At 54.5% G+C, this 15,454-nt stretch overlaps 1 protein-coding gene across 1 annotated transcript; it reads right to left on the bottom strand.

Annotated features, from left to right (window-relative positions):
• Nucleotides 1-1,563: 1,563 nt before the first annotated feature.
• On the bottom strand, nucleotides 1,564-14,471 carry TXN2 (thioredoxin 2). Its single transcript, XM_055329380.1, has 4 exons — nucleotides 14,314-14,471; nucleotides 13,075-13,328; nucleotides 10,968-11,091; nucleotides 1,564-2,403 (listed from the first exon to the last, which is right to left on the bottom strand). The coding sequence occupies exons 2-4, from the start codon at nucleotides 13,326-13,328 to the stop codon at nucleotides 2,290-2,292; spliced, it is 492 nt and encodes a 163-aa protein (XP_055185355.1). The 5' UTR covers nucleotides 14,314-14,471; the 3' UTR covers nucleotides 1,564-2,289.
• Nucleotides 14,472-15,454: the final 983 nt, after the last annotated feature.

The raw sequence follows: 15,454 nt of genomic DNA, 5'->3' as shown, positions 1-15,454 counted from the left end.
CACCAGCTTACCTCACCCCACAGCACACCTTTTAAGGACAGGGAGCTCGGGGCAGCGCAGAGGCCCCGCCTCTGGCCCCAGGGCCCTTTGGCAGCCCTTCACTGGCGAGGCCAGACCCCCCACCTGGGTTTAAATCTGGCATCATCACTTTTGAGACATGACCTTGGGTAAGTCAATTTCTCTGAACCGGTTTTTTCACTTGTCATATGGAAATAAGACTTGCCTCACAAGAGAGGAATTAAATGAGGTAATTTTGTGTAGAAAGTGCTTGGCAAAGGGCACCTTTTAAGGAGCGGCGGCGGCGGGTACCTTGGCAGGACCCGGGCTCGGCGTCACAGCACCGTGACCCTGAACTCTGGCCCACCCCTTACTTGCAGGGCGTCTCTGGAAGATACTCAACGTCCGCATCAGCGTCTCTTCGGTCAGGCGAGCCGCCACCGCCTGCTGTGCTGGCCAGCTGTTGGCCTAAGATCGCACAGTATGTTTTGTACCACGAGGAAGAGGTGCAGGGACGGCCAGCCTGCCTGGCCTCGGATCCCCGCCCAGCCGCCTGTGGGCTCCGTGATCTTGCGCGAGGTCCTCAACCTCTGAGAGGGTCTCACGTATAAAAGGGAAGGATGGTGAGGATGCTGACCTTGTGTGGCTGCTGTGGGGTCGGGTGCCTCGAGAGAGGCCTGGCACCCACTTAGTGCCCTCTGAGAGCTGGCTGCTGTTGCCCATCCTCCCAGAGCTCTCGGCCTCCATCTAATGCCAGCTGCTGGTTCATCTCCCCTCCGTATGCCTGTGACGGGTCCTGGGTCAGAGGTCTTTCAGGGGCTGCTCTGAGGCAGCCCCACTCCCCACAGCAGCCTTCCCAAGGTGGTGCTGGGGTGGACCCCTCAAAGACCCAGATATGACACAGGCACTTATAATAGGAACATGAGAGCGACTGAGGCCAACGCACCCGGGAGTAGACATGGCACCCCAAGGCTGAGGGCAAGGGTGCCAGGATACCCCTGCTGTCAAACACCTGTGGTCCCTAGGAAGCTGGCACCTCGGCCCCACGAGGGAGATGGGGGTAGGCTCTCTTGGCTGGCAGGCCTGGTATCTTCCTCCTTGGGCCCCGGGAGAGCTGAGAACAAGGTGGGACAGAGCCTGGCTCCGAGGCTGAGGGTTCCTAGGGCACACACAGGAAACACAGCCCAGCTCCCTAGGGGGCCTGGCTCCCACAGGAGTGGCCATGTGCCTACTGGCTGGTGGAGAAGGAAGCCCCAGAGGCACCAGAGGGATCAGCTGGAGGAGCCCAGGCTTCAGAGGCAACCATACCTGGGTACAAGCCCTGGCTCTGCACCGCACAAGTCTCAATGTCCCTATCTGCATAAAGGGGACAAGCATCCTCTTGCCCTGCTTGCACATGAAGGCGGTGCCCAGACAGTGGCGACCAGTGACAACAGTATAAGTAACAGGAGTGGCTGGTCAAGGGCAAGAGGGTGGCAGAGCCAGAGGACAAAGGGCCAGCAGCCCAGCAGCCTGGAGAGGGGTCGCCCCTCGTGCTTCCAGAGCCCAGACAGAACGGAAGCCCCCAACAGTGCAAACCCTAGCTTTATTGGTCCAGGTTGTTCACAGTGAGGCTTCCCAGGGACAGGGGTCTGGGACCCCCCCCTCCCCCTGCCCATGTGTTCTCTGCCCTGGCGCCTGGGAAGAAGGAAGGGACGTGGCTCTGGGGGGGGTGGCTACAGGGTAATTTAGCGTGGGGCCCAGGGTCTGTTCTTCAGAGCAGGAGGTAGAAGGGATCACATAAAGTTCTTTATTACAGACCTACAAAAAATGAGAGAATTATATATTACTCTCCCTTGTTTGGGTTTCTTTTTCCTTCTTCCTTTTTACAAAACAGCAGCAGGAAAGAAAAACGCAGGAGACAGACGGGCCAGGCACCAGGGTGCAGATCAGAAGGGACCAGGGTGACGTGGACCGAGCTGTCACCCGGCACGGGGCACTGTGGGCTGGCCTGGGGCTCTCTCCAGCATCCTGGGAGGACAGAGACAAGCCCTAGTGGGAGCAGACAAGACAGTGGGTAGGAGATGGCTGTCCCCAGGTCAGTGGCAGCACCATTCCCCGGGTAGCCACCCTGGAGGTTAGCTGGGCACCCATGTTTGGGGGCCTGGTCTCCAAAGCACGGGCCCATGGGGGCCGGGCAAAAGGGAGGAGGCAGGAAGGGCCAACACGGAAGGGCTCAGAGTTCTCGCGGGGCCCCTCCTCGAACTGCAGGGGCCCTGGTGGGCAAGGGCAGCCAGGCCTCTTTCCTGCTTGTCAGCCAATCAGCTTCTTCAGGAAGGCCTCCAGCTGGTCCTCGTCCTTGATACCCACGAATTTGTCCACCACGTCCCCATTCTTGATGGCCAGCACAGTGGGCACAGCGGACACCTGGAGGAGCAGATGGAGGTAGACCGCGTTACCTGGAGGCGAACTGGTCTCATCGGCCATTCCCCAGCCGTCGTGGGGAAGGCTGGTGGTTTCTGCAAGGCAATGACAGGCCGAGCGGAAGGCGGGGCCTGTTCCCTTGGTGCAGGGGTGCTGCAGGGCCTGGAGGCCCGCCCACTGGAAAGACTTTTCCACTGTGGGCTCCCGGCGGTCCCCTTCCTCCCCGAACCACAGGACTGACTCACTGGCCCAGTGGTTTGGCTGCAGTGACAGGAGGGATGAAAATAGCCCACACAGCTGCAGGCCAGGGCTGGGGGCAGGGAGCGGCTACGGGGCCAGGAGAAGCTCCCCAAGGGGCAGCCCAGCCTGGGTGGGGATAGGGGGGTAGCCCAGAGACATGAGAGCCTGAGTCCTGGCTCTGCTCCCGGCCTCGGCACCCTCTTCTGTAAAATGGGGGTGACAGGATCTCCCCTGAGGACATCCTTGAAGGTTTAGGACAGAGATGAAAGATTCGTATGTAGAGCTGAGCAGCGAGGAGCCCAGGCTCTGGCAGTGGATGACCCCATGCTGAGCTGCTCCGGGCAGGCCCCGTCAGCATGGTCTCTGTGTTCCCATCAGCAAAATGGAGCTGCTGGCAGCACTTACACCAGGTCTGGGGCTGCATGAGCACGGCGAGCAGAGTCTAGCATGTGCCCTGAACCTGGCAGGGCCCTCAAGTGTCAGGACCTGGCAGAGGGCCCAGTGTGCAGGAGCCCCCGGCAAGTGGTGGCTACGGGGAGCACGTCAGGAGCTTCTAACACAGGCCCCATGTGAGCCACATGAGCTCGCGGCCGTTGAATGGCCAGCAGGGTCCAGAAACTCAGTGACTCATGCTGGACGGTGTGGGACGAAGGCCTCGGCCGTATAGGAGCTGAGGTTTATTTATTAGGGGGATGGAGGCAAAATTCTTGGCCTATGAAGCATGTTTTCAAGTTCCCTCAGGGGACCTGTACGGATTCCACGGCATGTAATGAGGCCCACTGCCCACTCTGGCATCAAGCATTTTCTGCACCCTGGGCTCCCTCCCTGACATTTGTAGACATTTTTTTTTTAAAAAAAATGGGTAAACAGAACAAGATAAACATTCTTTTCTTACACATGTTAACTACAAAGTAACAACAGCAATTTACACAAACATCTCAAGTCTTCACCAATTCTGAGTACTGTCCTGCCCATGAGTCATCCTGGGAAGCCAGACCTAGGAGTCAGGATGTTCAAACTGTACCCAGGTCAGTTACAAAAGGAGCTGTGGGCCTGACAGGCAGCTCTCACACCTCAGCTGGGTGCCACCCACCAGGTGGCAGGCCCTGCCCTCCTCCCCTCACGGGCTCTGGGTGTTCTCAGGCTCTTGCAGGGAGTGTCCTGGGGCTGATGCAGGTGGTAGCTGACACACTTCTCGGAGGGAAGACGCAGGCAGACCCATCTGGCAGCGGCCTGACCGTGGGTGCTGCTGCTTGTGGCCCTACCACTGGCTCCTACCCTCGTTGTCCATGGCTGTAACACAAGAGGTGGCAGGAACTGCAAAGGTCCAGCATGTGGCTCACCCTGTCTCCAGGCACAGGCCAGGACCCAGAGTTGTGTATTTATTTGTTTTTTGAAGATTTTTTGGGGGGGGACGCCTGGGTGGCTCAGTGGTTGAGTGTCTGCCTTCGGCTCAGGGTCCCACATCAGGCTCTCTAAATGGAGCCCGTTTCTCCCTCTGCCTGTGTCTCTGGCTCTCTCTGTATCCCTCATGAATGAATGAATGAATGAATGAATGAACAAATAAATAAATAAAATCCTAAAAAAAAAAAAAAAGATCTTTTTCCCAAGTAATCTCTACACCCAACCTGGGGCTACAACCTGAGATCAAGGGTCACACACTGGGGGTGTGCCTGGGTGGCTCAGTTGGCTGGGGCGTCTGCCTTTGGCTCGGGTCATGATCCTGGGTCCTGGGATTGAGCCCCGTGTCCAGCTCCCTGCTCGGCATCTACCTCTCCTCCCTACTTGTGCTCTTTCTCTCTCATATAAATAAATAAAATCTTTTAAAATAAGAGTCACGCACTCGGAATGGGCCAGCCCAGCTCCCCAGCTGTGTTCTTATGCGCCCTCTAGTGGCCTGTGATGGCAGCTAGGGCACCTCAAATCCAGCCCCTCAACTCGGGGACAAGGTGCAATCACTAACTGGATCTCACCCAGTTTCTTCAACTGATATAAAAACTATGTCGTATATATGAGAAGCGGTCTGTTTTTGCGTGTCCTCTAAGTAGGACTATGCTCGCAGCGGACTCCATTTTCAGACTCCAGACCAGCTCTGCCAGGATCACATTTGTGTAAACTCGTGTGTGTAGGCGTGCGCACACACGCGCGCGTGCACAGACACACACACACGGCCACGCTGCAGTCAGACGTACAGCAAACTCTCCAAGGTCTAGTCATGACTGACCAAGGGCATTCTTTGAAGTGTCAGTCTAAATCAGACGAGTACACACATCAACAGGCTGGCCAGAAGCTGGTTTTCCAGGCCACTGCTATAGTACCCGGGGTGGGACTGGACCTCCCTCCCGGCAAGGAGGAGGATGTGGCTTTGCCGATCCTGAGTTTGGCTCACAAATCTGGAGGGGCTGGTGCTTGTAAACACTGCCTTAAATGGAAGTGCACAGGTCCCTGGAGCATTCCTCTGGAATGTGATCTGAGTGTGAGAGGGGCCGTGATGGAGCAAGAATGCCGCTTCCCTCTGAACTCCAGCAGCACTGAGGGGACAGAGCGGCTGGAGGAAAGGTGAACAGACATGTTAGGATGCGCTGCTTCTCCTGCTCTGTGATGCCACCTGGAGCCTTCGAGGCTGAACCTGAGACCCTGAGAATTCAGGGCGGGATGAGTGTGTGTGTGTGGTTGGTTCCCACTAACTGGCAGCTCACGGGCCGCACTGCCACTGAGCTCGATGGTCCTGCTCAGTCCTCCCCTTCTGTGAGGGCCTACCGAGGGACAGACACAGTGACAGTTGTCACAGCAGGCTGGCAACCTCCTTAGCTAAGTGCAGAGCTGATGCGAAGGAAAAGATCACTGTCAGCCAGGCTGCTAGACCAGGGGTTCCTCAAGTGTCAGGGGTGACACTAACCACTTGCATCCTCTACTTCATGAATTCTCACCTCAAGGTGGGGCTTTCAACATGAGAAGACGGAGGCACAAAAGCTGAGTGACTAAGTGACAGAGCTGTGGTCTGACACAGGATCCGTCTGGCCCGGCTGTCCGTGATGTCTAACTGCCACACGCTGGCCTCAGAGCTACTGAGTCCCAGCAGGGCGAGGAAGCCCACGTAGGGAAACACAGGAAGGCTGACTCCACGCTTCTAATGAGAAGCCTCTGGACACAGGAGGATTCTTGGAGAAAGTTATGAGTATGATTATTACTTTTTATAGGATTTTCTCTTTTGAAGTAATCTCCACACCCAATGAGGGGCTTGAACTCACAACCCCAAAATCAAGAGTTGCATGTGCCACTAACTGAACCAGCCAGGCACCCCAGGAAATAATTATTTAAAAAAATCAAATCCTGGGGCACCTGGGTGGCTTGGTTAGTTAAGTGACTCTTGATCTCTGCTCAGATCTCGATCTCAGGGTCAGGAGTTCAAGTCCCATGCTGGGTTCCGTGCTTGGCACAGAGTCTACTTAAATAAACAAAAAAATCAAATCCAACTATATGACATTCTGGAAAAGGCAAAACTATGGAGACAGTAGGAAGATCAGTGGTTGCCAGGGGCCCAAGGGGAGGAGGGAGGGAAAAGGTGGGGCACAGGGGATTTTTAAGATGGTGAAACTCTTCTGTACAAAACCGTAACGGTGGATGCATGTCACTGTACGTTTGTCTAAACCCACGAGATGGACACCAGCAGGTGTGAACCCTTGCATGCCCCCAGAAGGCTAGCATAGGACTTTGAAACTTTTGCATCTTGATGTTTGGTTCCAAACCGCTGGCAGTAGTCACAGAGAAGATTGTAGAGAAGCAGAATCCTGGGCTCTTCCTAGACCTAGTGAATCATCCATCATCTGTTTTTAAGCAACATCCCAGATCATATGCATGATTGTGAAGCACTGATTTAGAATACTTTCAAAATAGGGGGATATGGTAATGATTGAATACGATACTTTCTAGCACCAAAATATAAGTATTCAATGAAATGTCTATGAGGTTAGATGAAACACTAAGAGGGAAAAAATTCAAATAAAAGTTTAAACCACTTCCCCCAAATCCTGACAGTGATTGTGTTGGGATGGCAAGATGACAGGTGACGTTTCCCCCTTATTACTTATTACCTGGCTGTTTTTCTAATGTTTTTTAAAGGCCTTCTATATATGAGGAAAAAGTAAAAGCATAACAGCTAAAAGTGTCAAGTCCGAAAAAGCCCCAGAGGAAAGCATAAAGGCTCAAAGGTCCACATCTGGATCTGCTCTTTGCCCCCAGTAGCTGGCAGGGTCTGAATGATCAGGGAATGCCTGGCCATTCAGTGGGGACGAACAGATGAGAGAGGAGAGAGCTTTTCATTTGGCCAAGCCAAGGCAGTGTGCAAAGGGGGGTGGGGTGGGGGACACTGAAACCCTGAGGCCCCCAGCCTTTCCCTTCCTTCTCCTTTGGGAGACAGTGGAGTTCTAGGGTCAAAGCAGAAGTGTGGTACAAGGGGAATGTGTGTGAGGAGGGAGACTCACCCAGATGGTGTGTGCTTGGCTTAGGGGAGGTGTTCTGGAAAGCTCAGGTAGGGGCACCAAATTCCCTGAATACAACTTAAAGCAGTTTCTCCCACATGTTCACCCAACACTTGGAAAAGGAGGAAGCTGTCTCAGGAGATACTAGGGATCTCTCAACTCAAACATCTCCTTCAGGCTCTCTTCCAAAAGAACAGGTGTGAAGGAAGGAAAGGGCTGGGGGAGGGGGTCAGGAAAACCCTTGCTGGAGGTCCTTAAGCACAGCAGTGACATCCGCCCGGGGCTTGGCAAAACAAGGGGGCTGGGACCAGGTGACGTGGGCCCAGCTGTCCTGAGGTCCTGTGTGACCGACACACTATCTGGACTGCAGAGCGCGGAAGGAGGGAGCCAATCCTGTAACACACGCTCTCCAGGCCTCATCACAGGACCTCGGTGGCCAGCCCAACGTCACCAGGCTCCCTAGAATGCAGGTGGGGATGATCTTGGGAACCTTATCACCAGTGTGACCACTGTTGGAGGGAACTGGGTTCTTCTTGCCATCTGCACCGGCTAACCACAGATCCTGGAATATGGCTGGGGCTGACTGCTGTGCTGGCAGGAATTGGCCTAATACACCTTATGCCTGCCAGTTACCCCGGGGATGTCCTAGCCGCTCCAGCCCTAAGCTCCGCCTCGTGGCCCCGTGGGCCTTGGACAAGTAGGACAAAGGGAGGAGCATCTGAGTGGCCAGTAATTGCCCCCACTCCCCGAAAGATCGGCAGGAGAGCTTTAAAAAAGCACCTCGGGACACCCGGCTGGCTCAGTCTGTAGGGCATACAGTTCTTGATCCTGGGGCTGTGAGTTTGAGCCCCACATTGGGGGTATAGTTTACTTAACACAACAACATCAAGTGATCCTTCCCCCACAAGTCCTTGTAAGCAGCCCTGAGTCACTCAGTGCCACCGACAGTCTTCTTTCGGCAACACCCCTCTCCCAAATGCAGTGGTCACCAGCGGCTTTGCCTCTGGCTGGGGCAGCCTGATGTTCGGGTGGGTGATCACTCCCACTCCAGTGCAACAGGCAGCCTGCCTATTCTCATCCTCGCCCCTCGGGGGCTGGCTGGAGGTGGCACCTCCACTTGAGCTGGTCTCATGAGAGCCGAGCCTGGACTTATAAATCCTGACAAGGGAACAGGCCCCCTCTTTCGGTCACTGGAAGGAAGGAGGGATGAAGGGTCACACTGGCCGGGTCCAAGTACCTCAAGAGAACCAGAAATCTGGATTTTGGCATGAAATCTCTGTTATAAACATTAACAGCTGGTTCAGTATTTAAAAAAGAACCCAAGTTAGATCAAATGTGCCAGGGAGCCAGATCTGGCGACGTGGCACTAGGCATGACCCCGGCTCTGTAATAACAGTATCCTCAGCATGGCTGTCCAGACCCCTTCCCCTCGGTCTGTGGCCGACTGTCACCCCCTGTGCTCTTAATCCCTCCTCAGCTCTCCACGCTGGCTACTGGCCACAGTGCACTTCTCCCCTTTCTCTAGCTGTCCTGTTCTCCAAGGCTGGAGGGTATCCCCAACACTCCATGCATCCCCTGCTCCAGGCACACACGCACTGCTATTCTGTGAGCAAATCGGGCTCACCCTGACCACAGGGCCTTTGCATTGGTATCTGCTCTGCCTGGATTGTTCTTTTTTTTTAAAAAAAGATTTTATTTATTTATTCATAGACACACAGAGAGAGAAGCAGAGACACAGACAGAGGGAGAAGCAGGCTCCACACAGGGAACCTGATGCGGGACTCAATCCCGGGTCTCCAGGATCACACCCCAGGCTGCAGGCGGTGCCAAACCGCTGCACCACCAGGGCTGCCCCGCCCCCCCCCCCCCTTTTTTAAAGATTTTACTTATTTATTCATAGACACAGAGAAACAGAGGCAGAGACACAGACAGAGGGAGATGGACTGTTCTTCCAAAGTGCTGCCTGGGTCATTTCCTTACTCCCTTCATGTTTTTGCTCAGATGTCAGGCTTCTCAAGGAGGCCTTCCCAAGCCCGCTTTTTTTTTTAATTTACTTATTTTTATTTATGTATTTTTAAACTAAAGCTCTACATTCAACATGGCATGTGAACTCACAACCCCGAGATCAACGGTCACATGCTCCACTGAACCAGCTAGGTGCCCCTGCCACACCCACCCTTTTAAAAATGAAACCCTCCCCAGCCCCATGCTTAGCCCCATCTCCTTTTCCTGACTTATTTTTTCCCCATAGTTTTTTTTTTTTTTCTTAAGATTTTATTTATTTATTCATGAGAGACACACAGAGAGGGGCAGAAGCAGGTTCCCTGCGGGACTAGATTCCAGGACCCTGGGATCATGACCTGAGCAGAAGGCAGACGCTCAGCCACTGAGCCACCCAGGTGCTCCTTTCCCATCATTCTTGTTATCTAAAGCAGGCATCAGTGAACCATGGCCCATGGGCCAAACTGAGCCTGCTGCCTATTTGTGTGAATAAAGTTTTATTTGCATACAACTATGCCCCTTTGTTTATATACTGTCTCTGGCTGTTTCTTCCTTCCTTCTCTCCCTTCCCCCCTTTCTTCCGTCCCTCTCTCCCTCATTCTTTATTTATTTTTATTTTTAAAAATTTTTATTTATTTATTCATGAGAGACAAAGAGAGAGGCAGACACAGGCAGAGGGAGAAGCAGGCTCCATGCAGGGAGCCCGACGTGGGACTCAATCCGGGGACCCCAGGATCAGGCCCTGGGCTGAAGGCGGTGCTAAACTGCTGTGGCACCAGGGCTGCCCCTTCCTTTTTTTTTTTTTTTTTAAAAGATCTTTACTTATTTATTTGAAAGAGAGAAAGAGAGAGCGTGCACAAGTAAGCAGATCAGGGAGATGGGGAGGGAGGAGCAGACTCCCCGCCCAATGCAGGGCTCAATCCCAAGACCCTGGGATCATGACCCGAGCCAAAGGCAGACAGACATTCAACCAACTGAGCCACCCAGGCACCTTGGTCTCTAGCTATTTTCAATGGCAGCTGAGTATGTGCAGTGGAGACCAATGCCCTGTAAAGCCTCAAGTATGTTCCACCTGGTCCTTTAGAGAAACAGTGTGCCGACCACCCATCAAAAATACTAGAATGCAGGCTCCATGAAGGCAGGGATTTTCTCAGCCTCGTTCAGTGCCTTATCAACAACCAAGTAACAGCACCTGGCATTTAAGAGAAAACACACCTGCTGAATGAACACACCCCCCAACCAAACACACGAGACTCCCTCCTGTCTCAGTGTGTGCCGTGCTCTTGGCGTTGCTTCTCCATGCATCCTCCGTGGCCCCACTCAGAGGTCCCCCTAATGGGAAGCATTTCCCTTGCACCCCAACAATCAGTGTCTTCTTCCTTTGTGCACCTCTGCTCTCAGCACTTCTCACCATACAGTGAAATGATCTACCTGTTGTTCTCTTGCTAGACTGAGAGTGCCTGACACAAGGAGTTCATCTTTGTTGTGCCAGAATCATGAATGCCTGGCACATGGCAGGGCTCCCACATAACTGCTAACTGAATATGTGCATGGATGAATATACGAACGAAGGAATGCATCAATGTCCCAAGCCTCAGAGAATAAGCTGGTGTTTTGGATCATACATTCCACTTCCTAAAGGTAGTGAAGAGACATAAGCAGCTCAGAGGACCAATATAGTCACACCTGCAAAGTGCTCTGAACTCCTGAAAGCTCCAGAAAAAAACTGAGACATCCCTTATTGGCTACCTGGTGGTCCCCAAGACATGTCCCGCACCAGCTATCCCAGGGTCACAAGCACCCCCCACACCAGCTGCACAGCGGCAGTCCCCCGCTGATTCATACCTCATATTCCAGGGCGAGGTCTGTGTGGTCATCAATATCCACCTTGGCCATCACCACTTTCCCATGCTGCTTGGCCACCACCTTCTCTAACCTGGGCCCCAGGATCTTGCATGGGCCACACCACCTCAGAAGGGGAGAAAGGAAGCATCTAGTCACAAGAGTGCTCAGCAATCCATCTTCTGTCTCCCTAGAACCTTCCCTGACCCACATCTTTCTGAGGGGCATTTTGTCCTTGTCAGCTCTGTTTACAACGTTTGAATATTAACCTGTAACGTTGACATGCCCAATGATAAAGCCAGAACTCTGCAGCAGGGGGATTTTCAAAGGTCCCAGGCTTCTAAAACACAAGTCCTCATTGGAAGACGCTGATAAAGGTTATTTCAGCACGCGTAAGAGAAATACACCACCGCACAGAAAAATATGAAAGTTGAAGTTAATAGGTTTGGGTTCCGAAAGGGACTCCTCATCAACCAGCTGACTGTTCTAGAGCCTCAGTTTCCTCTTTTGAATAAATGAGATTATGTCTCTCAAAGCAGTGATGAGAAATCCACTAAGGCCATGTGGCTCAACATATTCTACAGGCTGTGGAGTTATTTCAGACAACCTCATGGACCCAGAACTACAGGGAGAAGCCAGTGCCAGGGGGAGTCTACAACATGCTCGTCGCTATGCTGGGACCTTCTCACCTTTTACTGCCCAGAACCCTCAACCCCACAAAGGAAAACACCTTCCTAAGAAATGAAGGATCCTACAAGTTAAGGAACTCATGGCAAGGTCCCAGAGCTGGTTAGAGGCTGGTGTTGCGTTCCAAATGTCTTCTTTCATCACTGGGTTATCCTGTGACCTCTCCCAGGCCCTGGGTCCGCTGTTAGCACTGCACTGATCACAGGTGCTCCCCTCTGGGTGGTGAGCCCTGTGAGGACAGGTGGTATGGACAGTGCCGGGCACTGAATGAACAAACTCACATCTTACTTTGTCAGAGAAGAAAATGAGGCATAATCCCATTTATCATTCATTTTGGAAGTCCTCTCTGGAGTGCTCACTATACCAGGATGGGAGAAGGCTCTGCTTGCCATGAACCCCTGGCCCATGATGGTTATTTTAGTCTCAGCCTTTAAAACCCTTTACATTCAGAGATTTCAATTAATGAACTCACAAGTTTGCAACACCTCATCTCCTATTATAAGTGAGGAAAGGGAGGCATGAGGACATCAAATGGCCAGCCCAAGGCAACATGGTGAGTCAGAGAGAAAGAACAGGAAAGAAAGCAAAACAATCTGTCAGAGATTTGCCCAGAAGGCCTCCCAATGTCTAACCCAGGCTACACCAGGATGCCTCAATCTGAGGGGTTTGTCCAAGTTCTTTTGTAGCTAGGTGGCTAGTCGGGACCCAAAGTCCAGAAATGAAAAAGGCCAAGCTAACAATCAGGTGGCTATAAGCACTGAACTACCCCTACGACAAACTTACATATAGCACTGAAAAGAAAACCCTGCCCATCCCCTGCGTGCTTGGGCACCACTGTGGTGCCACTGATAACTCTTTGCCAGCCCTTCCCAGTTTTGGTGGCAAGATGTTAAAAATCAACTCATCCGCAGGGTCAGGAACACCCAAAGCCAGAAAATGCGATAGTTAGTCCTATTTTTCTTGCTTTGGTCCAAGCTGAAGGGGGACTCTCAGCCATTTGGGCAGCAAGACACAGAACATGAGTGTTTCTCAGCTTGCTCCAGTGACAGTGAGCTCTAAAGACTGTTGACTGGTCTGTGTCCTATCAGACTACACTCCATCTCTGAGAGCCAGGACTGGGTCTTACCCGTCTTTGTAATGAGACTATGCACGTGAAGCATCAGACGTGGGACTGAGACATGACAGCTATTCAATAAATCACTTTTTTTTTTTAAGATTTAATTATTTATTCATGAGAGACAAAGACAGAAGCAGAGACACAGGCAGAGGGAGAAGCAGGCTCCTCACAGGGAGACTCCATCCCAGGACCTGGGATCACAACCTGAGCCGAAGGCGGATGCTCAACCACTGAGCCACCCAGGTGTCCCTACTCAAATTCCTGAACAAGTAGCACCACGTTCTTCTGCTGACCCCCAGGACTCACTGTGCATGGAAGTCCACAACCACTGGTGTTTCACTGTTGACAACTCGGTCTTGAAAGTCAGGTCCATCCTGGATGTTGAAGGTTGTCGTGCAGACTCTGGTGGTGTATATTGACCGGGCTTGGGTGGGTGTTGCTGTCAGGTGACCAGGGCTGCACTGCAGGGCCCTGCAGGTGAGAGGTGCCCATCGACCCTGAGGGGGCTTCCTGGAGATGACGGAGGCCAGGAACCTCCTCAGGAGAAGTCGCTGAGCCATCTGTGAGGGGGAAAGGCAGAAAGTTCGGGAAGTCAATTCACCAGGAAAAGAAAGGTTATTTAGGTGGTCCTGGGGGGAGAGGGGCGCCTTAAGATTTCCGGGCCTGAACAAAGATGCCAAGAAATGACATATAAGATTTTGAGAGTAGAGGTTAAGCCAAGAATCAGAATCAGAAAGCAGAAGCAATCATACACCAGGACAGGAAAACTGGGCTGGCAATCAAAGAGCAGTCGGGGGATCCCTGGGTGGCGCAGCGGTTTGGCGCCTGCCTTTGGCCCAGGGCGCGATCGTGGAGACCCGGGATCGAATCCCACATCGGGCTCCCGGTGCATGGAGCCTGCTTCTCCCTCTGCCTGTGTCTCTGCCTCTCTCTCTCTCTGTGACTATCATAAATAAATAAATAAATAAAATTAAAAAAAAAAAAAAAAGCAGTCGGGATATGGGCGGGACTGGATCAGAAGGGAGGGCGGGAGCTCCGCCGGTGGAGCCCCTGCCGGGGCGAGGGCAGCCGCGCCCTCCCGCGCCCGCGCGCCTGGTCCTCCGGGGTCACCCGCGGGCAGCCGGGCCCCACGGCGCTACCCCGGCGACGAGCCCGGGCTGCGCGCGCAACCAAGCCAACTACTAAAGGAGAGTCAACACTGGGACCCAAGGCCGTCTGCAACTCTTTATTACTCGCTTAGGAGGCCTTCTAACGGGAAATTAAGGGGAAAGGGGGTTATGCAAGGATCAGGAGAAGAGGAATCGCAACAGCTCGAGGGGAACGAAGGGGCTCGGGAACAGGAGGGAGTGTGGGGGTTCTAAAAACCAAGGGACGTGTCTGACGGACTGAGGAGTCCGACGCCACCGGGGATCCCGGCTCCGCGGGGGGCAGGTCCCCCCCGCCGCCCGGGGCCTCCGCCCGCTCGGCCGCCGGCCGGCGGAGGAGAAGGCCCGGAGCGTGTCTCCGCCGCGACACCGCCTCGAGCCACCCTCACGAGCCTCCTACCTCCCTGCAGCCAGAGCGGAGGGATGCACTGCCCGGCCCTCCCCGCCAGTCAAGGGCACTCCCTTCGTCACTTCCGGGGGGAGGGCCTTTCGAACATCACTTCCGGGGACAGGCAACCCGGAACGCTTCTCTCCGCAGCTTGAGGGGCGGCTTGGATTTCCCACCAATGGGGATGGCGGGAGACGTGGAGCCTCAGTTAGAGACCGGAAGACGGGCTTCTGGTGGGGGAGGGGAAGAGAAAACGGAAGAGGAGGCGGGTTCGCAGGGGGAAGGACCGGAAGAAGGGGCGGGCCCTCGGGCTCCCGGAAGAGGTGTGGCCATCGGGGGGCGGGGCCGGAAAAGGCGGGCGGGTCCTAGAGGAGGGTCCGGAAGAAGAAGGGGCGGGGGAGGAGTCCACGAGAGGAAAGGGCGGGAGGGGGCGTGGCTCCGGGCGCGGCAACCTCCTGAACCGCCCCGCTCTGCCTCCGTGTCCTCCGAAAACCGAAAAGGGTGCCGAAGACCCCTTCCCCCCGTTCCGGGGAAGCCAGGCTCCCCGGAGGCGGAGTGCTGGCTGGGGGCTAAAGACCCCGAGTAGGGAGGATGCTCCGGCACGACCCCGAGGTTTCGGGCAGCCGCCCTGGCGGGGGCCCTGGCGGGGACCCTGGCGGGGGCCGCTGTGCCCAGTCGGTGACCTGGCCAGCTGGGCTTGCCTCCAGCCGGTCTCTGGGGAGTCGCAGGGGCCCGGGGCTGTCCGGGGGGCCAGGCGGTGGCGGTGGTGCCGGGAGTGCCGGGAGGGCCATGCGGCCCGGCCTTCCCCCGCACCCGCCGTCGCTGCGGGGACCCGGCCGGACCCCGACATCACCACCCCTCGAGGCCTCGCGGATCTAGGATCCATCACCGCCTTTTCCTTCCCTGACTGCTTGACCCGAAATGCCTTTGCGGGGGCGCCCGGTTGGCTCAGGCGGCTAAGGTCGGCCTGGGGCTCGGGGCCTGATCTCAGGGCCCTGGGGTCGAGTCCCGCCTCCGGCTTCCCGCCCGGCCCGGAGTCCAGTCCGCTTCCCTGCTTGTGCTCTGCCAAATAAAGAAATAAAAACTTTAAAAAGAGGAAGAAGAAATGCTTTTTTTCTCTCTCCACTTGGTGGAACACCTACTCATCATCACT

This window comes from Nyctereutes procyonoides, unplaced genomic scaffold (assembly GCF_905146905.1).
Source record: "Nyctereutes procyonoides isolate TBG_1078 unplaced genomic scaffold, NYPRO_anot_genome, whole genome shotgun sequence".
Lineage (NCBI taxonomy): Eukaryota > Metazoa > Chordata > Mammalia > Carnivora > Canidae > Nyctereutes > Nyctereutes procyonoides.
Note: the sequence above shows the minus strand (reverse complement) of the source record. Positions and strands in the feature narration are given on the sequence as shown.